The 24,517-nt window shown below is 35.0% G+C and overlaps 1 protein-coding gene across 18 annotated transcripts in view; it reads right to left on the reverse strand.

Moving 5' to 3' along the window:
• DLG1 (discs large MAGUK scaffold protein 1) overlaps positions 1-24,517 on the reverse strand; it is a 272,956-nt gene that overhangs the window by 224,122 nt on the left and 24,317 nt on the right. Inside the window, exon 1 of one of the 18 annotated variants that reach the window (XM_060639603.3) lies at positions 8,657-8,741. The exons of the other annotated variants lie outside the window; for them this stretch is intronic. Within the exon in view, the coding sequence (XP_060495586.1) occupies positions 8,657-8,686 (30 nt within the window). The 5' untranslated portion in view covers positions 8,687-8,741. Of the gene's footprint in view, positions 1-8,656; positions 8,742-24,517 lie in introns of those variants that run through there. 18 annotated transcript variants of the gene reach the window in all.

The raw sequence follows: 24,517 nt of genomic DNA on the forward strand, positions 1-24,517 counted from the left end.
ACTTCACTCATATGACGACTTTAAGAGACAAAACAGATGAACATGAGGGAAGGGAAACAAAAATAATACAAAAACAGGGAGGGGGACAAAACAGAAGAGACTCATAAATATGGAGAACTGAGGGTTACTAGGGATTGGAGGGGGGGGGATGGGCTAAATGGGTAAGGGGCATTAAGGAATCTACTCCTGAAATCATTGTTGCACTATGTGCTAACTAATTTGGATGTAAATTTAAAAAAATAAAAAATAAAACAAGTTAAAAAAACCATCTCTTCTAATCCCTTCAATTTTATAGTAAAAAAAAAAACCAAACCCATGAAATCCAAGTTAAAATTTGTATCACCATTGTTTAAGCAGTGCCTTTTAGTAAACACACACAGATCTTACATCCCTATTCAATACTGATTAAAATTTCAAATACGGAGCACCTGGGTGGCTCAGTTGGTTGAGCATCCAAACTTCGGCTCAGGTCATGATCTTGTAGTTCTTAAGTTCAAACCCCACATTGGATTTGCTGCTGTCAGCACAGAGTCTGCTTTGGATCCTCTGTCCCCCTCTATCTACCCTTTCCCTGCTTGTGCTCTCAAAAATAAATAAAACATTAAAAAAAAAACTCTTTAAAAAAACAAAATTTCAAGCACGTTAAATAACATAAGATAAATTAAAACAATGATTATTTTAGAAAAATTATCTTTACCTATAGAATTTTTTTATGTTTATTTATTTTTGAGGGAGGGAGAGTGCACACACACACAAGTGGGCAAGGGGCGGGGGGGGGGGGGGGGGAGAGAGGGAGGGAGGGAGGGAAAGAGAGAGGGGGGGAAGACAAAGAATCTGAAGCAGGTTCCAGGCTCCAAGTTGTCAGCACAGAGCCTATGAAATGTGAGATCAACACCTGAGCCAAAGTCGGACGCTCAACCGACTGAGCCATCCAGGCACCCCTTTACCTACAGAATTTATTTTTAGTTTGCTTATAAGCTATCAACACAAACTTTGAATCACACAACCATAAAGAATCAATCTAGCAACTTCTTAAAGCTCACCACAAAAAGTGAGAAGCTAAGACTAAGCTAAACTTTGTTCCAGGATCCAAGTTTTTCTAAAGGCCAAATGACAACGAACATATTTAATGTTACTGAACATTTTTACCTGGCAGTAAAACAATTAGCAAACAGCAGAGGGCAGTATTTCTATTCACTATTAAAATTTAGCTTTAAAAATCTAAAAAATCTGAAATTATGTACGAGGACTTTCTTTTAAAAGGTCTCACAACACCCCTTTCAAAGCTGCTGGCTAACATACAATTTTAATACAACCTAGCACAACTAAAAGTGCCCTGACATAGAAATATGAGCATTTAAATAAAAGACTGTTGTTTCACCCAAAGAAGCTAAATTTTCTATTCGTAATTCCTAAACAAAGATAAGCCAACAATTCAACATTTCTCTGGTGATTTATCTCCTACCACTCTATCAGTTATCTAGTTAAAACAAATAGTTGCTGAATAGACATTGGAATCACAAATAAGTATCTATTTCCACATATGAACAATTCCTTTTCCTCTATCCATATATAAGATGGCTGGCTACACACTAATCACCAAAAGAAGTACCAGTTATTACAATCATGAACTTTTGGCAACCCCCAAATTTAGCAAGCTGTCTCCAAAGACCAAGCATTAACATAACTCTAATATTCAAGCAGCAAAAGAAGAGGGAGATAAAGGAGAAACACGCATGAGTAGAAATGTCTTCAAATCTCACCCTTTTTCATTTTCCTTTTACTCCTATTTCCAGAATGCTGTAATGATAGAGCTGTATCTAACCATCTACTACGTAATAAGAAGAACCAGAACACTACCCATAAAAAGGCAAGGAACAGAAATTATAAAAGAGGGAAAACCAACAGTATCAAAGACAAAGAGAATGATTCAGAAAAGACCATTCTGTCCAACCAGGTTATATATTTTATTACTATTTAATAAAACTTATTAAAAAGGTCTAACAAAAAATAAATAAATAAATAAATAAGTAAGTAAATAAATAAATAAAAAAGGTCTAACAACTAGTAAAGTCTTACTATGTGGTAGTCGTCATTTCACACATTTGACAAGTATTAGCTCAACTAATCTTTAACAGTCCTATAAAGTAGGTACCATCATTTTCCCCATTTTAGAGATGAGGATATTGAAACACAGAAGGATTAAGTAACTTGTCCAGGAAACAAGTGTTAGGCCTAGAACCTCAAAGGTCTCCAGAGCCTTAGCTCTTAAATATCATCCTTTACTCTCTGCTCAGAGAGTAAGTGACACAATTTCAGTTGAGTGACTGGTACAGAATGCAGACTCCAAGAAATTCTGAGTGACAAAATAAGAAAAACATAAGTCTTAGTTATCCTCATTCATTTGAAAGTCCAATTGTAAAAGGGTACTACTTGAAAGCAATTTCTATTATTCCAATTCAGAAGGTCTCAAATAAGGTGAATCCCAGGTGAACACTGACTGGATACTAAAAATTAAAGAAAAGGTGAAATAGTTCAAAGAAATTCAATAATTTGATTGAATTTAATCAATATGATCAATATGAATATGAATATGATCAATCATAAGATTGGGAGCTGTAATGAGGCTTTCTAGATGTTAAATGGGGAAACAATTAGTGAAAATACATTTAATGTAAAATAGGGCATTTTAACTGGGAAAAGTATGAAGGTAATAAAGTAGAAATTGTGGCAATATTTATGAAAACACTGAAAATGCCCACCTTTTAAACTAGAAATTCCTCACATAAGAATCATGGTTATGCTCAGAGATTAAGCATCAAGTACACCATTTTAAGTGGAAAAAAATAGAAATAATTCAAATGTTTACTGATTAAATAACTTATAAAACATCCAAATAATGGAGTTATTTTCAATGCTATCAGGTGATCTAATGTGTAAGGATTTTCAAAATATTTTAAATACAAATGATACTCTTATTCTGCCACGTGCCTCATACTTCTCCAATTCCTCAGCCATAGAAAAGACAGCACTCTTTCCTTTAGCCTGTTAGAATTCTCAATACAGACAGATTTCTGGGCATCCAACACCAACCAGAGTTGGCACTAGAAATAAATCTATTTCATTCAGTCAGAAGGCAGGTAACTTTAGTCAACTGGTAAAGTCATGGAGCAAAGGGCTAAGAAAATTTATGAAACAAGTAAAATGTGCATTTGATTAAACAAAATTAGAATTCTAAGAGATGAATTTGAAATTCTACTCCCCAGGCTCAGTAATCAAGACTACTGCCTAGTCTCTTACTAGGAATTTATAAATAGTTGGGAAAGTATGTCAGAGATAAACTTGACCAGCTTTCCTGCCTCCCTCTTCTGGTCTGGAAACATTTCTTAAGGTGCAATACTTATTTAGAGGGTAAACACCTTTTCTTAGCAAGGTAAGTTGATTCTAAGATTTATGCAGAAAATCAAACAGGAAAGAATCCTCCTTACCTCCTTTTTAAGATAAGCTACAAAAACAGAGATCAATGAGAGGAATATATTAGATGTTAAGGTAAACTAAAAAGCTTCAATAAGTAAAACATTGTCAAGTTGGTTCATGAATGGACAGACCAATGAAACAGAACTGTCCCACAAATAGACAAATTTATTTGCCAAAAAATGGCATCTCAATTCAGTGGGGGTAAATATGGATTTTTTTTAATAAGCAACACTGGAACAAATGGGTAAGCAATGGAAAAATGGTACATCAGGATAATCTTGAAATGGTGCAAAACTTTTTAAGTGAAATTCTACAGAAGGCGGGGGGTGGGGGGGGTAAGGAGGAGGGAGGGAAAGGAAAGGGAGGGGAGACAACCCTGCAACTCATATCACAGACCGCCCACAGATTAAGACTAATCTCCTTATTATGTAAAGAGCTCCTAAAAATTAAGAGAAAGACCAACAGCCCAACAGAAAAACTATAAAATATAATAAATCTTGCTTGAATATATGAGAAATGCAAATTAAAACCACACTTATATACCATCTCTCACCCAACAAATGGGCAAAAATGCAAAAATTTGAAAATACATTCCATCAACAAAGTTGCAAGGATACAATCACTCTGATTCATTGCTGGTGGGAATGCAAAATGGCACAATTTCAATGGAGCAACGTCTGGCAATAGTTACTAAAATTACAAATGCATTTACTCTCTAAAGCAGCAATCCTGTGTCATACAGATGCACCTGCACAAACATGACATACATACAAAGGTGTTTACTGAAGCACAGTTTATAACAGTAAAATAAAGAACTTCGGTGCCCAGCAAAAATACATTTATATCTTGTGAATATTTGGAATCTCTCATGATATACAGTATTAGGTGTGGATCCATCTTTTATCTTTCTCCAATCAGAACCAGTTGTTATACGACATTTAATTAAAAGTTCACATTCGGTTAAAGAAACCATGATATATCCGCACAATAAAATAACGTAGTTCTGTAAAAATGAATGAGGATAAGTTTTGTGTACTAAAATGGAGAACTTCAGGGTATTATAAGTAAAACCAGCAAGGGGTATAAGATTGTAAAAACATGAAAATCATACAACCTGTTGCATAAGGGAGAAATAAAAACATTCAAGATAAATAGAAACAAATAAAAAGTTTCTTATGGGGACTAGGGGAGAAAGGACAGAAGTGAGACATAGCTAAATAAACTCTTTAGTGATAGTTTTGATTCCTGAGTTTATTTTGAGTAATATGTGAGTTTATTACCCACTCAATAAAATTGTTTAAAAAATTCAGGGGGAGTAAATAAGTGAAGGGTTGGCCATTATATGAGAAAAGTTGTTACAGATCAATAATCTAAGTCTGTTTAAATCATTTAAAATTAAAATTAAGTTCCTCTGTCAAATTGGCCACATTTCATGTGCTAGTGGATTGGACAATATACAACATTTCTATCATTGCATAAAGTTCTATTGGACAGTGCTAAAGTTGTTAGTTAACATTTTCAGCCTAAAGACAGAAGTCAAGTCCTATAAAATGGAAAAGGATCTGTCTCTCCCAAATTAGGTATAAAGCACAAAGAAAATGCACTTTACATATAAAATCAGTCAAATATTTATAAGTGACTAGTAGTCAAGTAAGTATCAAGACATAATGATACATTATATCCCCATGATAAACTAAGAAAAAGAAGGTGGAAAACACTGGGAAGATAGGCCACTTTCTAGATGCTTTTGAATCCATTATAAATATAGAAAGATAAATTTTAGTAACAATTTTCCAGGTTGTCAACATATAACCATATTCAAAATAGGACTTAAAATCTATTATAAAGTAAAAAAATATATATGTACTTTTTAAATCCACAAGTTTGGAACATCTGTGCCAAAGCTTCATTCATTCAACAATTATTTACTGAGTATCCACTGTCAGCAGATATTCAGACAATTGGTTGGGCATCCAAGATACCCTGCAGGAAAAAAATCTTAACTTGTAAAGATTATCATCCAGTGAGAGAAACATACATTAATAATCACACAAATATATGATACTGCATGTGTTACAAAGACTTACAGAAGTAGAGGAAACTTATTTAATCTTGGGCATTAAGGAAGGCTTTCTTGAGGAAGTCGTGTGTTAAGGTGGAATCTGAAGGGACGGTAAGATTTGGTGGTAAGAACTTGCAAACAGAGGACATTATTATGCATTAAGATCTCAAAGAAGGAGGAAATGCCTCAAAAGAATTGAAAAAAAAAAATCTGTTAACAAAAATAATGAAAACGTGATTTGTAGTTCCTAAAACATATGTATTGGCAATCCTTAATTGAAGAAATCTCTAAAACTGCACAAATTGACTCAAATATCGCCTTAATAGCAATTAATATGGACATCAAGTTTTGCATAAGTGAAATAATAAAATAACAACTGGTACTGAGTATAAGAGAATCTCCTGAAATATGAAAGTTCCTTGTCTCCTTTCTAAGGCTAATCAAGAACATACAGGATATTTTTTTTTTCTTTTCAGGCCTTTCTCCTGCCACCTAAACTTCTGCTAAATGGTCCTAAAGGAATAGAGATAGAGAAAATCCCTTTATATTTCATAAAGAAGCAGTATAACAAAAGATGGAAAAGACATGACTCCACTGCAAGAAATTCTGGTACTAAAGTTATGCAACTCCCTTCTCTCCAAAGTGAATAGACAGCTGGGAAACCTCTAAACTAAAGAATATGAATGCCTTTAGCTGTAGTTTATACATAGTGCTTTACTGCTAACAAAAGAAAACATACCATATATAACAATACTAACAAATCACTCTTTGTTGGACCTTGTATGTTCCAAATTAATTTTCCTTTAGGTGATAAGAAGTCTGATAAAACCACACTAGTCTGTTGGCTCCCTGACAATATTAACTCCACCCCAAATGACATAGATTTACAAAGCTAGAACACAACAATTTACAAACACAAAAATAGTATCTCTTACAAAGACATTACATACATAGATTTTTATGTAATTTAGTCAGCTTGGATATAATATTTTGTGCTTTTCACATGTAACAATAATCATAAATACTGCTATGATGGAAATGCTCACTAGAATCTTGTCCCCTGCAAAATATCTAAATTCAGAACAATATTTTTAAAAATTCAAAGACGAAGTACATTTTTTTCACTTAGAGGCAAAACAAACATTTGTGTTTAAAATGTATTAATCAGAAAAAGAATGTAGAGCTATTTATGATCATCTTAAATTAGTAAACGACATTAATACTACTGTATACAGAGGCCAAGATTTGGCAGTTCAGTAGCAGTGATGATTTAGTCATCACATCTCACAACCTAGTCATTTGCAAACGTTTTAAAATAAGAGTTTTCATTGTGAAGAACATATAGTTACGGGGGGGAAAAAACCCAGAAAGCTAATCATCATTGCTTTAGCACAACCCACATGCCTGCTCTTAAGGGTATCCATGGTAGCAATGATGCAACAAGCCTACCTAGCTCACCGTGCCTACACAAGTGGGAGAGAGGAGAGGCGGATGATGAAAAAAAATCTCACTTGGAAAGGTGTTTTAGTATTAACATGATAGAATTACATCAACGATATGTCAGACTTTATAACCACATATAAAACCGTATAAAGATCAGAAAAAAGATCCAAGAGAGAAAACACTGTAGCAATTTAGTTGAAAAGAAAATTAAGAATTTTCCTCTTCCTGCTATAGTCACTAGTTCAAAGGGTTTTATTTCTAATAACAGAAGAAATTATTTTAATTTAGCTCTTTCAAAAGTAACTACAAATAATATTTTAGGCTTCCTAATTTCCAACCTACATCTTTTTCTATTTTTGCTTTAACAGTTACATAATGAAAAATTATAAAAACTTTATGATATTAATTCTACACAACTTTTTTTTTGACAATAGCAGCTCTCTTTTGCTTAAAAAGGGTCAAATGCAAAAACTTTTTATTAAGAAGGATAGGACTGAAAGAAGAGAGAGATCATTTCAAATAACCTGGCTAAAATAACAGAAATAAAAACCAAATGAATGAGGTGATAAAGGTAAATCACAAGGAGAACGAACCACAGACAACCATGAAAAGAACTCATGGAGGGAAAAAAACCCAAAGCCTGTTTTTCAGGCTTACTGCTCTCTACATATTCTTCAAGAATATTTAATAAGACATTTTACTTAGGGGTACACAGAAGACATCCCCTTATGAAGAGGACAGGACCAGATAATGGACATGTTTGTATCTGATTAAAGCTCCTACTGTTCAAACTTTAACTCTGTGAGCAACAAGCAAACAAAACTAATTTTCATAAATTTCTCACTTATCCTTTTGTGAGAAATAGTTCACTATACAGGAATAGCATACTTTAAGAATCTACAAATTCACTTACTCTTATTACTGAACATAATTTTAAAATTGAATAATTTTGTCTAACAATCACTGTCAAGTGCACAGAAATAACAAAGTAAATTATTCCATAAAAACCAATGTATAAATTGAAAATGTAAGCATCCTGAATCTTACACAATCACACAATGTCCACAAATTGGTGCTCAGAAATAAACCAAACTTAGAGATTAAATAGAGTATGCTGTACTTTGAGGACAATGAGCAAAACAGACTTTAAAACACATACTTCCTTAAGGAGGACTTGTACAAGTTTAATCACTTTAAATCCAAATCAACATCTTTCCAAAGGCAACACAATTAAAACTGGACTATTTTCTAATTCTTGGAAAAAATATTTGCAATTGATGGAAGAGTCCAGAAAATGTTCTCAAAATGAGTTATACTTTAAACCAGTATGACATGTTAGGGCAGAAAATAAAGTAGAGGGGGAGAACTTTCAGAATATATTTACAAGATTTAAATATAATCAAGGCCTTTTAAATCTGTGCTGCTAGGGAAAAAAGCTTCCTAGAGATCTCAGAGAAAAAAAATGTCCATTCAATATACCATTTTTAGGTACCTAAAACACATTTCAGAATATTACTTTTCTAAAAGGATATAACTTAAGCATCACATGGTTTCAAATATCTATTTTCAAATATAGAACAATGTTACACTTTGTTTTCAAAATACATTATGAACAAAAAGGTCTCTCACATTCTGTCACTAACAACGAAATGGAGAAAGCATACTATATCTTACCTTTGTGGTTACAATGCACAGGCAATCCATTACTTTACCATTACAATATTTTATACATAAAGCAGTTTATTGCAAACTATTTTAAATTCCTCTATGAATAAAAAAATTAAAAATAAAATTAAAAATAAAGTTGTGAGATAAAACCATAGATAAAAAGTTATAACTGTAACAAGATCTCTCCAGGATCCATTCTTAGAGGTATCAATTTTTCTATATCTGAAATACAAGAAACCAGAATGTGTCACGTGTCCTACAATCTTCTTTATGTAATCTGAATCTGAAGAACTTGAAATTATCCCACAAAACACCGTGGAAGATGTCAGAGTTTATTCCACAAGAGTTCACTGCTGCTTCAGATGCTATTTCATTAATCCCTCTTTCCAAGATATGAGGTTGACAAGGAGTCATCTGATGAAATGTTCCACAAAGAGGTTTCCCTGATATAAATTTAAATCTGCTTCTTGCTTGCTACAGTTTGGATATTCAAAAAAACAACTACCAAAAAAAAAAAAAAAAAAAAATCACTAAAAAAAAATGCAAGCAAACATTTCTTCCACTAAACCATTTCAGCAACTGCAGCTTGCAAAGTAATGACTTTCTCAGGCAGTAATGAATGGAATATTCCATGTGGTTTATTTGAGAAGGGGAGAAGGAAGAACAAAATGGTCTATCTAAAATATTATTTCTAAAACTTACCTCTTCGCGCTTTACTAAAAAAAAAAAAAAATTACCAATGAAGCCAGATTTTAACTTTAGTGCCCTACTAATAAATTCACTTCACTAATCCCTTACAAAAATAAAAATTAAAAAATTACCACCACAAAAAGATAATTATAACTATGTAGCATTTCAAACTCCTCAAGAAGACTTAGTTTTAAATTTAGAAGTAGCCTAACTTTGTGAATTCATGTCTTGTCCTCAAGATCACTGAAAACAGAGCTTGACAGGCTGACAGGGGACAAGACAGTGGGATGCAACCTGCTTTCAGTCTCATAAGCTTGCTGCCTCCCTTTAAAAATGTACAGTAAAGGGGCGCCTGGGTGGCTCAGTTGGTTGAGCGTCTGACTTCAGCTCAGGTCATGATCTCACGGTCCGTGAGTTCGAGCCCCGTGTCAGACTCTGCTGACAGCTCAGAGCCTGGAGCCTGTTTCAGATTCTGTGTCTCCCTCTCTCTCTCTCTGCCCCTTCCCTGTTCATGCTCTGTCTCTCTGTCTCAAAAATAAATTAAAAAAAAAAAAAAATTAAAATTTTTAAAATAAATAAAGAAATAAATAAATAAAATAAAATAAAAATGTACAGCAAAGAAGAGAACTACCTGGAATTTCTGTCCACAAGGTTTCCTCATGGTCTACAGGTATTATAAATAACCTCAAATTCAAATTACTAAACTGTTCCCATTTGCCTCTTATACCCCAACTCCTATTCCTAATGTTTCAAGTATTGTGGGCTGCATCAAGCAGCTTTCACTATGAGGGTTATGAGAAAGAGTTAATACATGTATATCACTTACATCTATCACCTAATAAGCATCATTATTATTACTGATTGGCTATCAGGTGATAGCCTTTTGTTTCGAGTCTAACAGGATATACCTGAGACAGATCTAGTGAAAGTTGACCTTAAGCAGTCGAACAGGACTATTGCAAGGATTAAATTAAATAATACGTGCAAAGCACTAAAAAATACTGCCAACTTTGTTAAGTGCTCAATAAATGTCACTTATAGCTATAAATCTATATGCATATATACATGTAGCTGTAAGGCCTGGGGTGGGTAGAAGTAAATTTCATTATGGGCCACCATATCCTCTCCCCTGTGCAGAATAAATAGTCTAGAAATTACATGTTTGGTTGGAAACTGAGAGTAGTCCCTTCTTCCAATCCTACTACCCCAACAATCTTTGCTCTCAATATGAAAGAGTAAAACCCACTCAAGGCTAACGACTCCTCAAATAAAGTTTATCATTTTTAGGAAAAATACTGTAAACAATGTAGATAATATCTAAGTACTGACTAGGAACTGCATTCTATGAAAGAAAATAAAGAGGTGTACAAAACTCTTGAGCTGGTTTCTCTCTGTGTTCTGAAATTTATTTGAAATTTTTATTATATCTAATAGCCCAGAGAGAACACACTCCTAAGTTTGGCAGACGTCATTCATAACCGTGGACGTTGAAATCACTATACTAAGAGTCATAAACAGGATATGTAAGTTTAAATAGTCATTTTCTTTTTGAAGGGGGGGGGGGTCTCAATTTCCCCTTTTATAAAACAAAAAATTTCAGTGGTTTCTAAATCCTTCTACTTATAAAATTCCTATGCTTCAATTTCTGAATTCATTGGATTCTAAGCTCCACTGAGGCACGACTCAAGAATTTCTCATGTATTTACCACTTTATCCCTAGCACCTGGTGACCAGAATGTAAAAGGGGCTCAATACATATTTGCTGAATTAATGAACAGCCTTTCTGATATCTAAATTATAGATTACAAAATTAAAGAGTTCTGAAATGACCCTGAAAATACCCCATTTTCCCAGTAAAAACTATTTAAAACAGTTTTGCCGGATCGAATATAAGCTTATAAGAATATAAATTTTTTTTAATGTTTACTTATTTTTGATACAGAGAGAGACAGAGCATGAATGGGGAGGGCCAGAGAGAGAGGGAGACACAGAATCCGAAGCAGGCTTCAGGCTCTGAGCTGTCAGCACAGAGCCCAACACAGGGCTCGAACTCACAGACCATAATTATCATGACCTGAGCCGAAGTCAGACACTTAACTGACTGAGCCACCCGGGCGCCCCAAGAATATAAATTTTTTTAACATTTTATTTATTATTATGAGACAGAGAGAGACAGAGCACGAGCAGGGGAGGAGCAGAGAGAGGGAGGAGGACACAGAATCTGAAGCAGGCTCCACACTCTGAGCTATGAGCACAGAACCTAATATGGGGCTTAAACTCACGAACCGTGAGATCATGACCTAAGCCAAAGTTGGGCACTTAACTGACTAAGCCACCCAGGTGCCCCTAAGCTTATAAGAATATAAATAACCAAATACCCATTTTAAATTGACTCAATTAATACATACGTTTAACAACACATATTATTAAAATAATATGTTGAAAATATTTTCTTCCACTCACACACTAAGAAAACAATTACAGTCAAAGTCTTCATATTCACCTTAAATGTTAGGGTCATCATTATAATATTTGTTGAATCACCTAATTATTCTGACCTCAAATATCAATTTCACTTCTAAGTTGTTTAGATGCTGCACTTTTTTGGTTGGTTGTTTTATTTTAGAGAGAGAGAGAGAGAAGAGGGGAGAGGGGCAGAGGGAGAGAGAGAGTCTTAAGCAGGCTCCACGCTTAGTGTGGAGCCCAATGCAGGGCTCAATCCCCTGACCCTGGAATCCCCTGACCGGAGCTGAAATCAAGACTCAGCTTGGGGTGCCTGGGTGGCTCAGCAGGTTAAGCCTACCCAGTTTTGGCTCAGGTCATGATCTCACAGTTAGTGAGTTCAAGCCCCACACTGGTTTCTGTGCTGACGGTGTGGAGCCTGCTTGGGATTTTCTCTCTCTCTCTCTCTCTCTCTCTCTCTCTCTCCTTCTCTCTGCCCCTCCTGCGTGCTCTCTCGCTCTCAAAATAAATAAATAAACTTAAAAAAAAAAAAAAGAGATGCTCAATTGACTGAGCTACCCAGGTGCCCCTAGATGCTGCATTTTTTCAGTTCGTGTATTAAATGTCACCTGATATTTTATCTCAAATCACTATTAGTACTAATTCACATAATAGACAATTTCTTCCATTTGTTCTGTAAGTACCCACTATAATCTTTATTATATAACCACTTACTAGTACTCATCAGTGTACCTTTTATTTTTTCATGTCATTCTTTAGAAAGAGAGCATGAGCAGGGGAGAGGCACAGGGAGAGAGAAAAAGAGGGAGAGGGAGAGGGAGAGGGAGAGGGAGAGGGAGAGGGAGAGGGAGAGGGAGAGAATGAATCTCAAGCAGTCTCCACACTCAGCATGAAATCTGATATGGGGCTTGATCCCAGGATCCTGGGGTCATGACCTGAGCCGAAATCAAGAGTTGGATGCCTAACCAACTGAGCCACCCAGGTGTCCCAAGTATACTTTTTAATCTTTCAAAAAGAACTTGTATATAATATCCAACACTTGACAATTTTTAAGGTCATATTCAACCATGATTATTTAATCTGTGTTTAATTCTACACTCGCTGCATCTTCTATAAACACCCAAACTTGCACTAAAGGCATTTCAAGCCAATGTGTTCTTAAACAGTCATTTGTGTGAAAAATAATTTAGAAATTACCCTGTAATAGGAGTAACTTTAGAAGGTCTCAAATATGAGCCTTTTGGGATGGACACACCTCAATATTCAGGCACACAAGATAATTAATAATATTTTAGAATACCAACAGCGTTCTATATATATGCAATGGTTTCCAACCAGGACAGAACTCTCCTGCCTTAAAACTAGAGAACTAGACAAACAAGAAAAAAATGATTTTTAGATATTGAACAAAGACTGAGCAAAAACAGTGATCCTTGTGAGAAGAAAAACAAATGAAGTGAGTCCCATAAATGACCCAGCTACTGCCTGGAAAAGGTTTCCAGGCTGCAGCAGAGGGAGTTGGATAAATAAAGAAAGCCCAACAATCTAAGGTAAGGAGAAAGATGAGAACTCAGGAAATCCAGGGTGTCTAAAATTCACAGGTAAGAGTACCAGGGAGAAGAGAGCTCCATAGAGAGAGCTTCACAGATCTGGATAATCCTCCTCTTCAGATTATTTCTGATCAGTCATACATACAAGGAAACGTGGGGAAAGAACCCTGGAAAGAAGCAAGTAGAACAATTCCCAGAACTCTCACAGGGCCAAGAACAATGGAAAAACTCCTAATATATAGGGCTGGGTCAAGTAGTCAGAAAAGTATTGGCACACCTCATTTTATTGCACTTTGTTTTATTGTGCTCCACAGAGACTGTGTGTGTGTTTTGTTTTTCCAAACTGAAGGTTTGTAGCAACTCTGCATCAAGTAAGTCTATTGGTGCCATTTTCCCACTAGCATTTGCTCACTTCATATCTCTGTGTCACATTTTGGTAATTCTAGCAATATTTTAAACTTTATTATTATATTTGTTATGGTGAACTGTGATCAGTGATCTTTGGTGCTACTTTGGTACTACTGTAATTGTTTAGGGGCACCACAAACTGTACCCATATAAGACAGCAAAGTGAATCAATGTTGTGTGTGTTCTGACTGTTCCACTGACCAGCTGTTCCCCTCCTCCACCTTTCTCCCTCCTCTTGGGCCTCCCTATTCCCTGAGACACAACAATACTGAAATTAAGCTCATTGATAACCCAATAATGACCTCTAAGTGTTCAAGTGAAAGGAAGAATCATACATCTCTCCTTTAAATCAAAGCTAGAAATGACTAAGCTTAGTGAGGAAGGCATATTGAAAGCGAGACAGGCTGAAAGCTAGACCTCCTGTGCCAAACAGCCAAGTTGTGAATGCAAAGGAAAAGTTCTTGAAGGAAATGAAAAGTGCTACTCTAATGAATGCATGAATGAGAAGAGAGCAAAACAGCCTTATTGCTGATATGGAGAAAGTTTTAGTGGTCTGGACAGAAAAGCAAATTAGATACAACATTCCCTTAATCCAAAACCTAATCCAGATTAAAGCCCTAACTCTCTTCAATTCTGTGAAGGCTGAGAGAGGTGAGTAAGCTGCAGAAGAGAAGTTTAAAGCTAGCAGAGGTTGGTTCATGAGGTTTAAGGAAAAAAACTGTCTGCATAATATAAGTGCAAGGTGAAGCAGCAAGTATGGATATGCAGCAAGTATGCTGCAGAAGCTGCAGCAAGTTATCCAGATCTAGGTAACATAATTCATGAAGGTGGCTACACAAAACAACAGATGTTCAATGTAAATGACACAGCCTTCTATTGCAAGAAGATGCCATCTAAGACTTTTCATAGCTAGAGAGGAGAAGTCAATGCCTGGATTCAAAACTTCAAAGGACAGGGTGATTCTCTTGTTCAGGGCTAACGCATCTGATAACTTGAAGTTGAAGCTAATGTTCATTTGCCATAATTCTGAAAGGCCCTGAAAATCTAGGACCTTTCAGAATTATGCTAAATCTACTCTGTGCTCTGTAAGTGAAATAATAAAACCTGGATGACAGCATATCTTTTAACATCATGGTTTACTGCATATTTTAAGACCACTGTTGAGACCTACTGCTCAGAAAAAAAGACTCCTTACTGCTCACTGACAAAGCACCTGGTCACCCAACAGCTCTCTCTGATGGAAATGCACAATGATACTAATGGCGTTTTCACACCTGCTAACACAACATCCATTCTGTAGTCTATGAATCAAATAGTAATTTCGGTTTTCATGTCTTATTAAGAAATGTATTTTGTAAGGCTATGGCTGCCATTGATAGTGCTCCTCTGATGGATCTGAGCAAAGTAAACTGAAAACTTTCTGGAAAGGATTCACCATTTTAGATGCCATTAAGAACATTTGTGGCACGAGAAAAACATTCTTCATGGGAAGAGTTCAAAATATGAACATTAAGAGGAGTTTAGAGGAAGTTTATTCCAACCTTCATGGATGATTTTGAGGGTTCAAGACTTCAATAGAGAAAGTAATGCGATAGAAACAGCAAGAGAACTAGAATTACAACTGAAGCCTGAAGATAGGACTGAATTGTTACAATTCAGTAACAAAATTCATGACAAAATTTTAATGGATGAAAAGTTGCGTCCAAAATGTAACACACACAGATAGGACTTGTAAAAAAAAAAAAAAAAAAAAGGTTCTTTATCCTTTGCTACATTGATAAATTACTAATGAGCATGTAACATTTTAATATAAAAATTCTGTATTTTTAAAACCTACCATTTACTAAACACTTAACATGTGTATCAGACTCTGATCTAAGTTTTATGTACATTATCCCATTTCATACTTACAAGTACCATATGAGGTTAAGTAATTTGCTCTCCATTATACAATGCAGTGTAACAGATCTCAACATACAGAATCAGAAAGTGAAATTACAGAATATATATATATATATTTCTCATTTTCAATATATATGTATGAGCTAAGTAATAGATTAACATATAGGATTAGCTGAACAAATATATATCAAATGGTTAAAAGAGATTATCTCAGAGAAAGAATGTTAAAAAAAAAAAAGACTGAATTTAAATAACGTGCATTTTTCTGTATATGTATGTTTTAAGATATGCCTGAATTATTTTGGTAATCAGAGATTTTTCTTTAAGGTAAATAACTGAAAATGAAAGAGAGCAGTTACTGTGGAAAAAGGAGTGTCAGAAGTCAGGTTACAGTGGATTAAGAATGAGAAGTGAAGGGGGCACCTGGGTGGCTCAGTCAGTTAAGCGTCTAACTTAGCCCGTGTCAAGCTCTGTGATGACAGCTCAGAGCCTGAAGCCTACATCGGATTCTGTGTCTCCCTCTCTCTGCCCCTCCCCCACTTTCTCTCCCTGTCTCTCCCTCTCTCTCTCTCTCTCTCTCTCTCACACACACACACACACACACACAAATAAACATTTTTTTTAAAAAAGAATGAGAAGTGAAGAAAGAAAAAAGGTAAACTACTTTTTCAAGAAGCTTAGCTATGAAGAGAAGGTATACTATCAGATCCTACGAAGAATCACTTTTTTCTGCTTTTCTTTTAGTGGAATCTTTGAATATATTTATAGGATAAAGAAAGGTACCAAGGTTCAAGGAAGAGAAAGAGGTTATAGATATCAAATGAGGAGAAAGAGAATGAGATTCCAAAGAAAAAAGATCAAGAGCACAACAGAAGCAGTCATTAAAGGATCAAGGGCATGGGGCGCCTGGGTGGCGCAGTCGGTTAAGCGTCCGACTTCAGCCAGGTCACGATCTCGCGGTCCGTGAGTTCGAGCCCCGCGTCAGGCTCTGGGCTGATGGCTCGGAGCCTGGAGCCTGTTTCCGATTCTGTGTCTCCCTCTCTCTCTGCCCCTCCCCCGTTCATGCTCTGTCTCTCTCTGTCCCAAAAATAAAATAAAAAACGTTGAAAAAAAAAAAATTTAAAAAAAAAAAAAAAAAAGAAAGGATCAAGGGCATAATAGAAACTGTTAGTATTAATTCTCTGAGGTGACTTTCACATAATTGAAAACATACTTTTATAAAGTTAGGAATTTTTACAAGCATGTATCACTCTGACAATCCAAAGGGCGTGGGGGGGCTAAGAGCACATGAAGGGATATCATTGTTCTAATACTGAAGATAGTAATGGATGCCAACACAGATACAGAACAATCAAAATTACCTAAATTAGCTACTGAAAACATTATATAATCAAAACTCGTAAATCTAAGACATACTGGGAGGCCTTCCTGCAGCATATAAATCTATAACCACTGTGGCATACCTAAGCTTTAACAAGTTTTCTTCTAGATTAACATCTTGGCATAATATGACAGCTGTTTCACTTCTTACATGGTTTCTTTACATTTCACTTCCATTACAAAGTTACTGATTTGGGAGTACGTCCTTCAGTTTTAGTACTAACAACTATCGTTTAAATGCTGGAATAGGACTGCCCTAAGCTATAAACATAAAAATATAAAAGATTATGTAATAGTGAATGTAAAATAACAGCAGAGCGGTCATCAAAATCACCTGCAGACATCTCATGTATAATTCACTCAGTATACCTATGAATTTTGGACTTGATGACATTTTTTAATTACAGGAGTTTTGCATAGGGGTTGTGCATTATTTCAAAAGTTGTATATTTGTTATTTTTATAACATACCCCTTAAAAATTGGAATGAGACAACACTGTAAATTTGGTGATGGGAAGAGTGAATTAGAGTTCAGAGTAGCAACTCTGTGATGTATTGTCTCTGAGATAGAGCTGTCTGCTAGAAAAATAGAGCATCAAGAAGGATAAGAACCTTGAGTTCAATGATAAAGGAAACAGGAAAAGACACTGACCATCAATACATCTGATTATTACTTCACAGGCAGGGATTCAAAATTTTAATAGTTCATAAAGTTATAAAATTTTGTCAGCTGTCTTCCAAAGTCCATAGTATGAACTGAAGCAGAGGTCTGCTTCAGGGATACAGAATTATAGGCTAGGTGGCACCAAAGATCAAAAATGTACTGAGTTTGGGGGTGCCTGGGTGGCTCAGTCGGTTAATCCGGCTGACTTCGGCTCAGGTCATGACCTCAGGGTTTGTGTTCAGCGTAGGGCCTACTTTAGATCTACTGTCCCTATCAAAAAAGACATATCTATACAGGAATACCAGGCAGCAATCAATAAGACCGCGGCAAATATGGCTAATACGGAAAGATAGCTAAAACATTAAGACATGCTGAAACACAAAGCTGTAAAAACACAAGCTAAAAACAGTATATTAGTATAATATGACTATTTTACAAATCAGTACCAGAAATATGCAAAGAAAAACATGGTAGATTATACCAAACCATTTTCAGAAGCTCCTGTGCAGGGAGGGATTTCATTTTCTTATGTCAAATAGTTCTGCAAATTTTTTGTAACAAACTTCCTTGTTATGTTTCTATCTCTAATTAGTTCCTTCTTTCCTTATTTTATTTCCTTCACTGTGATACTTTCACTTATCTAGGCAACAAGTCCAAGTACCAAGAAAGTTATTAAATACAGAAACATGTGCCTTGAAGCTGAACTACTGAGTTCTAATCTGGTTTTCTACATGGTAATAATGTAAGTTTGGGCAGTCAAAACATCCCTGAACTATATATAGTTTGCTGAATTCTCAAGTGAGTATTAGCTCCAAATACAAAAGACCAAACCCTAGCTTATCTCATATACATCAGGAGACTATAACAAGAATCCATGCTCTTATGGCATCTCAAAACATTATCTATCATGTATGTGAGTGTGTCCTTTAAAACTGTGCAGTTTGAAAATAATGTTGTAAGTATTATCCATTCTTATGGAGTATGTGTGAGTTTTTTAAGACAGGAAGAAAGAATACATCATATAGTTTTAAAATATTAATACCATAATGTGTCGTTAAACCAGTGATGTTTCTCAAATTTTATTTTACCAGTTCTGGGACAAAAGGCTAAAGTTGGTAGACTGTCACCTGCCTCTATATTCTCTTACCTCTCAAAGATAATGCCTCAAAGAAAAGGCAATCACATGGAACAGAGAAAGAGAAGCCATTATTGCTGGCTGATTCTAGTTCTAAGGCAGTGAAAGTTCAAAATGAACTTGGAAAAACTGTGCTAGAGAACAAGGACGTGCTCAAAAACCAATGCAGCATGTCAAAAGGACACAGAGGGATCCAGATCTCTTCAAGGGATCATCATCCCAATCCCTGGCACAATGTGAGTATCCAAAGAATAACTGAAATGGCCTGTAAAGACTGCATAAGTAAACTCTCAGTCACTAAATTAGTGATAATTTTTTTAAAAAAATAGAGTAACAAAAAAGGGAAAAACTTACTACCCAATTTTGAAAGGAAATACTGCACAAACTTTAACTACTAGCATTAAAACAAAATACAAGCTTTACCCTGCCCATCTTTTTCTTTCCTCTTTAAATGACATTAACTTTTTGAAGCGATCATGCCAGTTGCCTTACAGAATACCACATATTCTATACTTGTTTAATTTGTTTCCTGATGTTGCTTAAGTCCTCCCACGAAGTCCTGTATTTCTGTAACAGGAAGTTAGATGTAAACATTGATTATACTCATTTTTGATAAACAGACTTCATAATGATATATTGAATTTCATACTGCATCGCACCAGGAAGCACATAGTATCATATCAGGTTGTTGCACTTGTGATGATAACTTAAAGGTGGCAACCTCCAGATCTTCCAGATCAACCTCCAGATCTTAAGTATCTGTAGGTGGGTACTTCAGCAACTTGAGTGAATTTTTACCTGACTGACCCATTAATGATCCTTCCCTGAATCACTCATTTCATCAGAGGTTTCAAAATATTGATTCACCACACCCCCATTTTATCATTCCATTTGTATTTATTAGCTGGTATTCTTCTGTAAAAGATACTTTTCCCTTTCAACTAGAAATGAAACTTTGTTCCTCTTACAAAGGCAGGGCAGAGCTAATATATTTGGAGACGGCTGTAAAAGTGAATTCGAGAGAAAATAAAATAATTATTATTAATTTTGTTAGGTGTGATAACAGTACTAGGGTTGTTTACACAGGAGGATGTTTGGCTATTCTTGGCCATAGGAGATGTGTGCCAAAGTTTTCATAGTTTAAGAGCTGGATGTCTGCAACTGATTTTCAGATAATTTCCCAAAAATATACATACATAGAAAAAGCAAATATGACAAAATGTTAGTAATTGTTGACCCTATGGATATTTGGATATTTGCTGTATTATAATGGGTGTTGTACTATTCCCTTGATTTTACTAGACATGGAAGATTTCTATGATAAACAGTCAGAAAAATATATAATCACCTTTAGCCTACTACTTAATTACAATATGGAAAGAACCACAATTCTCACTTCATTTGAAAAATATTTACTGAACAGCTACCACATGCAAGTACTACATTTAGTAAATAAGACAGTACCTAACCTCAAGGACTCCAAATAACACAAAATAATATATATTTCAGCATTTAATTATAACAGTGATGAGTATAATCAAGCAGAGGCAGAAAGTGTTATAATAGAGGCTTGATAAATTGAGAGGTAAAGAAATCCTTCTATTCAGGAAGTGACCTCTTAGTCATCCTTAATTCTTTTATTGTGATCTCCATCTTACTCTCCCAACCCATTTCCAATCTGTCCCAAATCCCTGTGCTCTACATTTTAAAATATCCGTAATTCATCCACTTAGCACCTCCATTATCACCACTTTGGTTAACGCCTACATGCATCCTTAACTGGATCACCAAAACAGACTCTTAACAGGTCTCCTGCTTCTACTCTTACCAAAGACTATTTTCAACAAAACAGCAGAAGTGATACTTTTAAAGGTTACGTTAAATAACATCACTCCTTCGCTCCAGACCCAGCAAAAGCTTTACATGATCTGCCTTTGCCTTATCTTTGACCTCATCTCTCACCACTCTTTCCTGTACTCACTCTGCTCCAGCCATACTGGTCCTCTTGCTATTTCTCGTAAATTCCAGCCTTATGCCTTGGAGTCTTTGCACTCTACTTAGAGGAACTGGTTGTTCCTCTAAATAGCTGCATCAACTTCCAACTTGTACAAATATCACATTTTCAATAAAATACCCTACTAAAAAGTGCAAAGTACCCTGCAATGTACTTTGTGAAACTGCAAAGGAATCGGACATTCCTGACACCCTCACTCTATTCTCTTTTTTTCTTCTCATATCACTTATCACCTTCTAACATACTAGATAATTGATTAATTTATTGCTTATTACCTGCATTGCCACTAGAATGTAAGTAAGCTCCATGAGGACAGGGAACTTTGCTTCTATTCAAGCTCCTTGTTCAAGGCATGATATATAATAGGTGATCAATATTTGCTAAAAAACTGACATTTAAGATAAAAGGCTAAAAGTGAGCTGGAGATGGCAAGAGACAACTTCCTACGCAGAGGAATTATTATATGGGGGCCCTGAGCTACAAGGAACCAGTAGCCAAAGAATGAAAGACTTCTAAAAAATGAGTGGAAAACAGGCAGTGGTCAAGTAATTTACAACTTCTGAGTCTCATTAGGGATCTCCCACTTTATTATGAAAGAAATGAAAAGCCAATGAAGGATAATGACATGATATGCATTTTATAAAAATAATCTTCAAAAGGGACAAGTTTGAATGCAGATAGGTTGATTAAGGGGACCATTAGAATAATCTAGGCAAAAAATGAGGGTGGTTTAGACTGGAGTGCCAAGCATGGAGACACAGTAAAATGCTGATTCATGTGAAATTTTGCAAACTGCAGTATGGATTACACATGTAAATGTGAAAAGCAAAATTAAAAGTTTTTAACAAATAATAAAGTAGGACGACTTTATGACTTTGGAGCTGAAAACCATTTTAATAGGCACAAAGAGCATTAACCATAAGATATACTGAAAAGATATCATTTGGAAAAGCATGCCCCAGAGTGGGAAAAAATGTATGTTATTCATATATCCAACAAAGGAACCATATCTAGATAGAGAGACCTCCTAAAATCAGTAAGATGAAAGACAATCCAAAAAAAAAAAAAAAAAAAAAAAAAAGGACAAGAAACTTAAGTAGACCATTCACAAAAGATAGCAAAATGAACAATAAACATATGAAAAGGTGTTTGTTAATCTTAATGATAGGGAAAATGCAAATACCCATATGAAGTATGACTACACACCTACCAAAATGGTTAAAATTATTAATAAAAAGACTGACAATAACAAGTGTTGGCAAATAATGTGAAGCGACTGAAACTTGCACATACTGGCGGTAATTACAAAACACAGGCATAATCACTTTGCAAAAGTGTTGTCATCATGTCCAAAACTAAACATATGCACATCATTTTCACAACTGGGTATATAAACAACAGAAATGCATACACAGGTACACCAAAAAATATACACACAGTTCTGCTATAACATTTTGAAAATGCAAATTTGTTCCAATGCAATGATGTGTTAGGGAACAATATTAGCATAACACAAATTTCATGTTTGTTTGTGCTCAATCTTGTCCATGAGAAACACTAGGTGAGAACAGAAAATTGCACCCAGATCAAATGAACCACACAGAAATACACAAAATACACACATTTCAGCCTTCAGCTTTTCCTAAATGTTATGATTCATACCCATCCACACCTGTTGTGTTAACAACTGTTCATCCAATTTCAGGTAAATCCCTGGGTCAGCACTGCACAATAACTCACAGGTTGCAACCCTGACACACACTCCCACAGCAAATAAGATTTATTTTCAAGATAAAAGGCCATCTTTATTATAGTACTTATGTACTCCTTAACCATGTGTGAAACTGTGCTACCATTTTTATTAGGATCTTGTCTTTTTTTTTTTTTATATATGTCACCCACCAAATTTTAAGCTTGGAGTCCCCAACTCCATTTTCTACATAAGCCTTGTGGTTTTTATTGCACAACTTTGCACAGTGTAGTGATTGTTAAGAATGTATATGTTGTGCTATAACAGAACTGACTGTAAAAGAATGTTCAAAGCAGCACTGACCCAAAACTGGAAACAATACAAATACCCATCAATAGAATGGATAAATATACTGTAGTGTATCATACAATGGAATATTACACAGCACAGAGAATGAAAAAACTTCCAATTATGGATGAAATTATCAAATATAAGAAAAAAGAAGCTAGACACAAGAAAATATATACCATACACAATCTGTTAATAAATAGTTTTAGAAATGCAAAACTCATCTATGGTGATAGAAATCAGGATGGTCCTTTGAAGAAGAGGATATAGGTAGGGACTAGGAAAGGTACAAGGGAGATTTCTGGGGTACAGGTATATTTTTAACAAGAGATGTAATGTACATACCAGAAAATTCACCAAATTTTAAAATGTACAATTTACTGGTTTTTAGTATATTCAGAGTTGTACAACCATCATCGCTATGTAATTCTGGAACCCCATTAGCAGTCATTCCATTTTCTTTTTCTTGACCTAGTGTACTGACAATGCAGTAATTCATCAAGCTACACATTTGTGATTTGTGCACTTTTATGTACAAATACTACCCACTACTTCAGTAATTTAAGTCAATGCTTAGAGGACTTCAGATTAAACCTAGCAGACTGATTTTATAACTCTACAATCTCCTAAAATTCTACTTAAAGCAGATGGATTATTTTAAAGCATTAAATCAAAAGATCAAAGAGAAGGTAAAAAAAAGTTATCTTCCCTACTCCACTCAGTTAATTTCTTTCTGAACTGAACTCAGAAGGGCTGAAACAGGGCTTGGAGATAGCAGGGATAACTGAAAACAAATACATTACTGAAAACAGACTAAGTGTGTATTCTTCCAGATATACCTAACTTCTACGTTTTTTCTTTTTACAGTCATACTATACCTCCTGATATGCATACTATATACCTGATATGCAATCATTTAATAACATATAGATATATAAGCTATATTTTCATGCCTGCTATTTTATATTGCAGTAAGTGGCTGTAACATTACATGTTTATTCAATTTTCTTTTTTTAAATTACTTTTTAAAGTAATCTCTACACCCAATGTGGGGCTCAAATCACGACCCTGAGATTAAGAGTTGGATGCTCTACTGACTGAGCCAGCCAGGCACCCCTATCCAGTTTCTTACTGATAATCATTTAGATTGTTTCCCTGTTGATTTTTATTAATATTACAAATAGTACTGCAATGAACATATATATTATATATTGTTATTATATATATATTAATAATTTATTATATATATTAATGAATATATATTAATATATATATTAATAATTTGTGTGAGTACATCTATAACATATGCTAAACCAAAGAATATGAATACTGTTGTCTTTCAGAAAGGTTGCACAACTGTACCTCCTACCCACAGTATAAGAGTTTCTGTTTCCTCACATTTAATTAATCTTTGACAATCAAACTAGTTAAAAAACACTTTATTAATTTGATATGCATGTTTTCAAAGTGAGGTTGAGCATCTCTTTATAGGCTTATTGGGGCACTTGTATTTCTTTTTCTCTATCTAAACAATCCATTCACATCCTTTGGTCACTTTTCTATTGAATGTTGACGTTTTTCTTACTGATCTTTAAGAGGTTTTTTGAGTTGAGAAGGTTGGAA

This window comes from Panthera onca, chromosome C2 (genome assembly GCF_046562875.1).
Source record: "Panthera onca isolate mPanOnc1 chromosome C2, mPanOnc1 haplotype 2, whole genome shotgun sequence".
Taxonomy (NCBI): Eukaryota; Metazoa; Chordata; class Mammalia; order Carnivora; family Felidae; genus Panthera; species Panthera onca.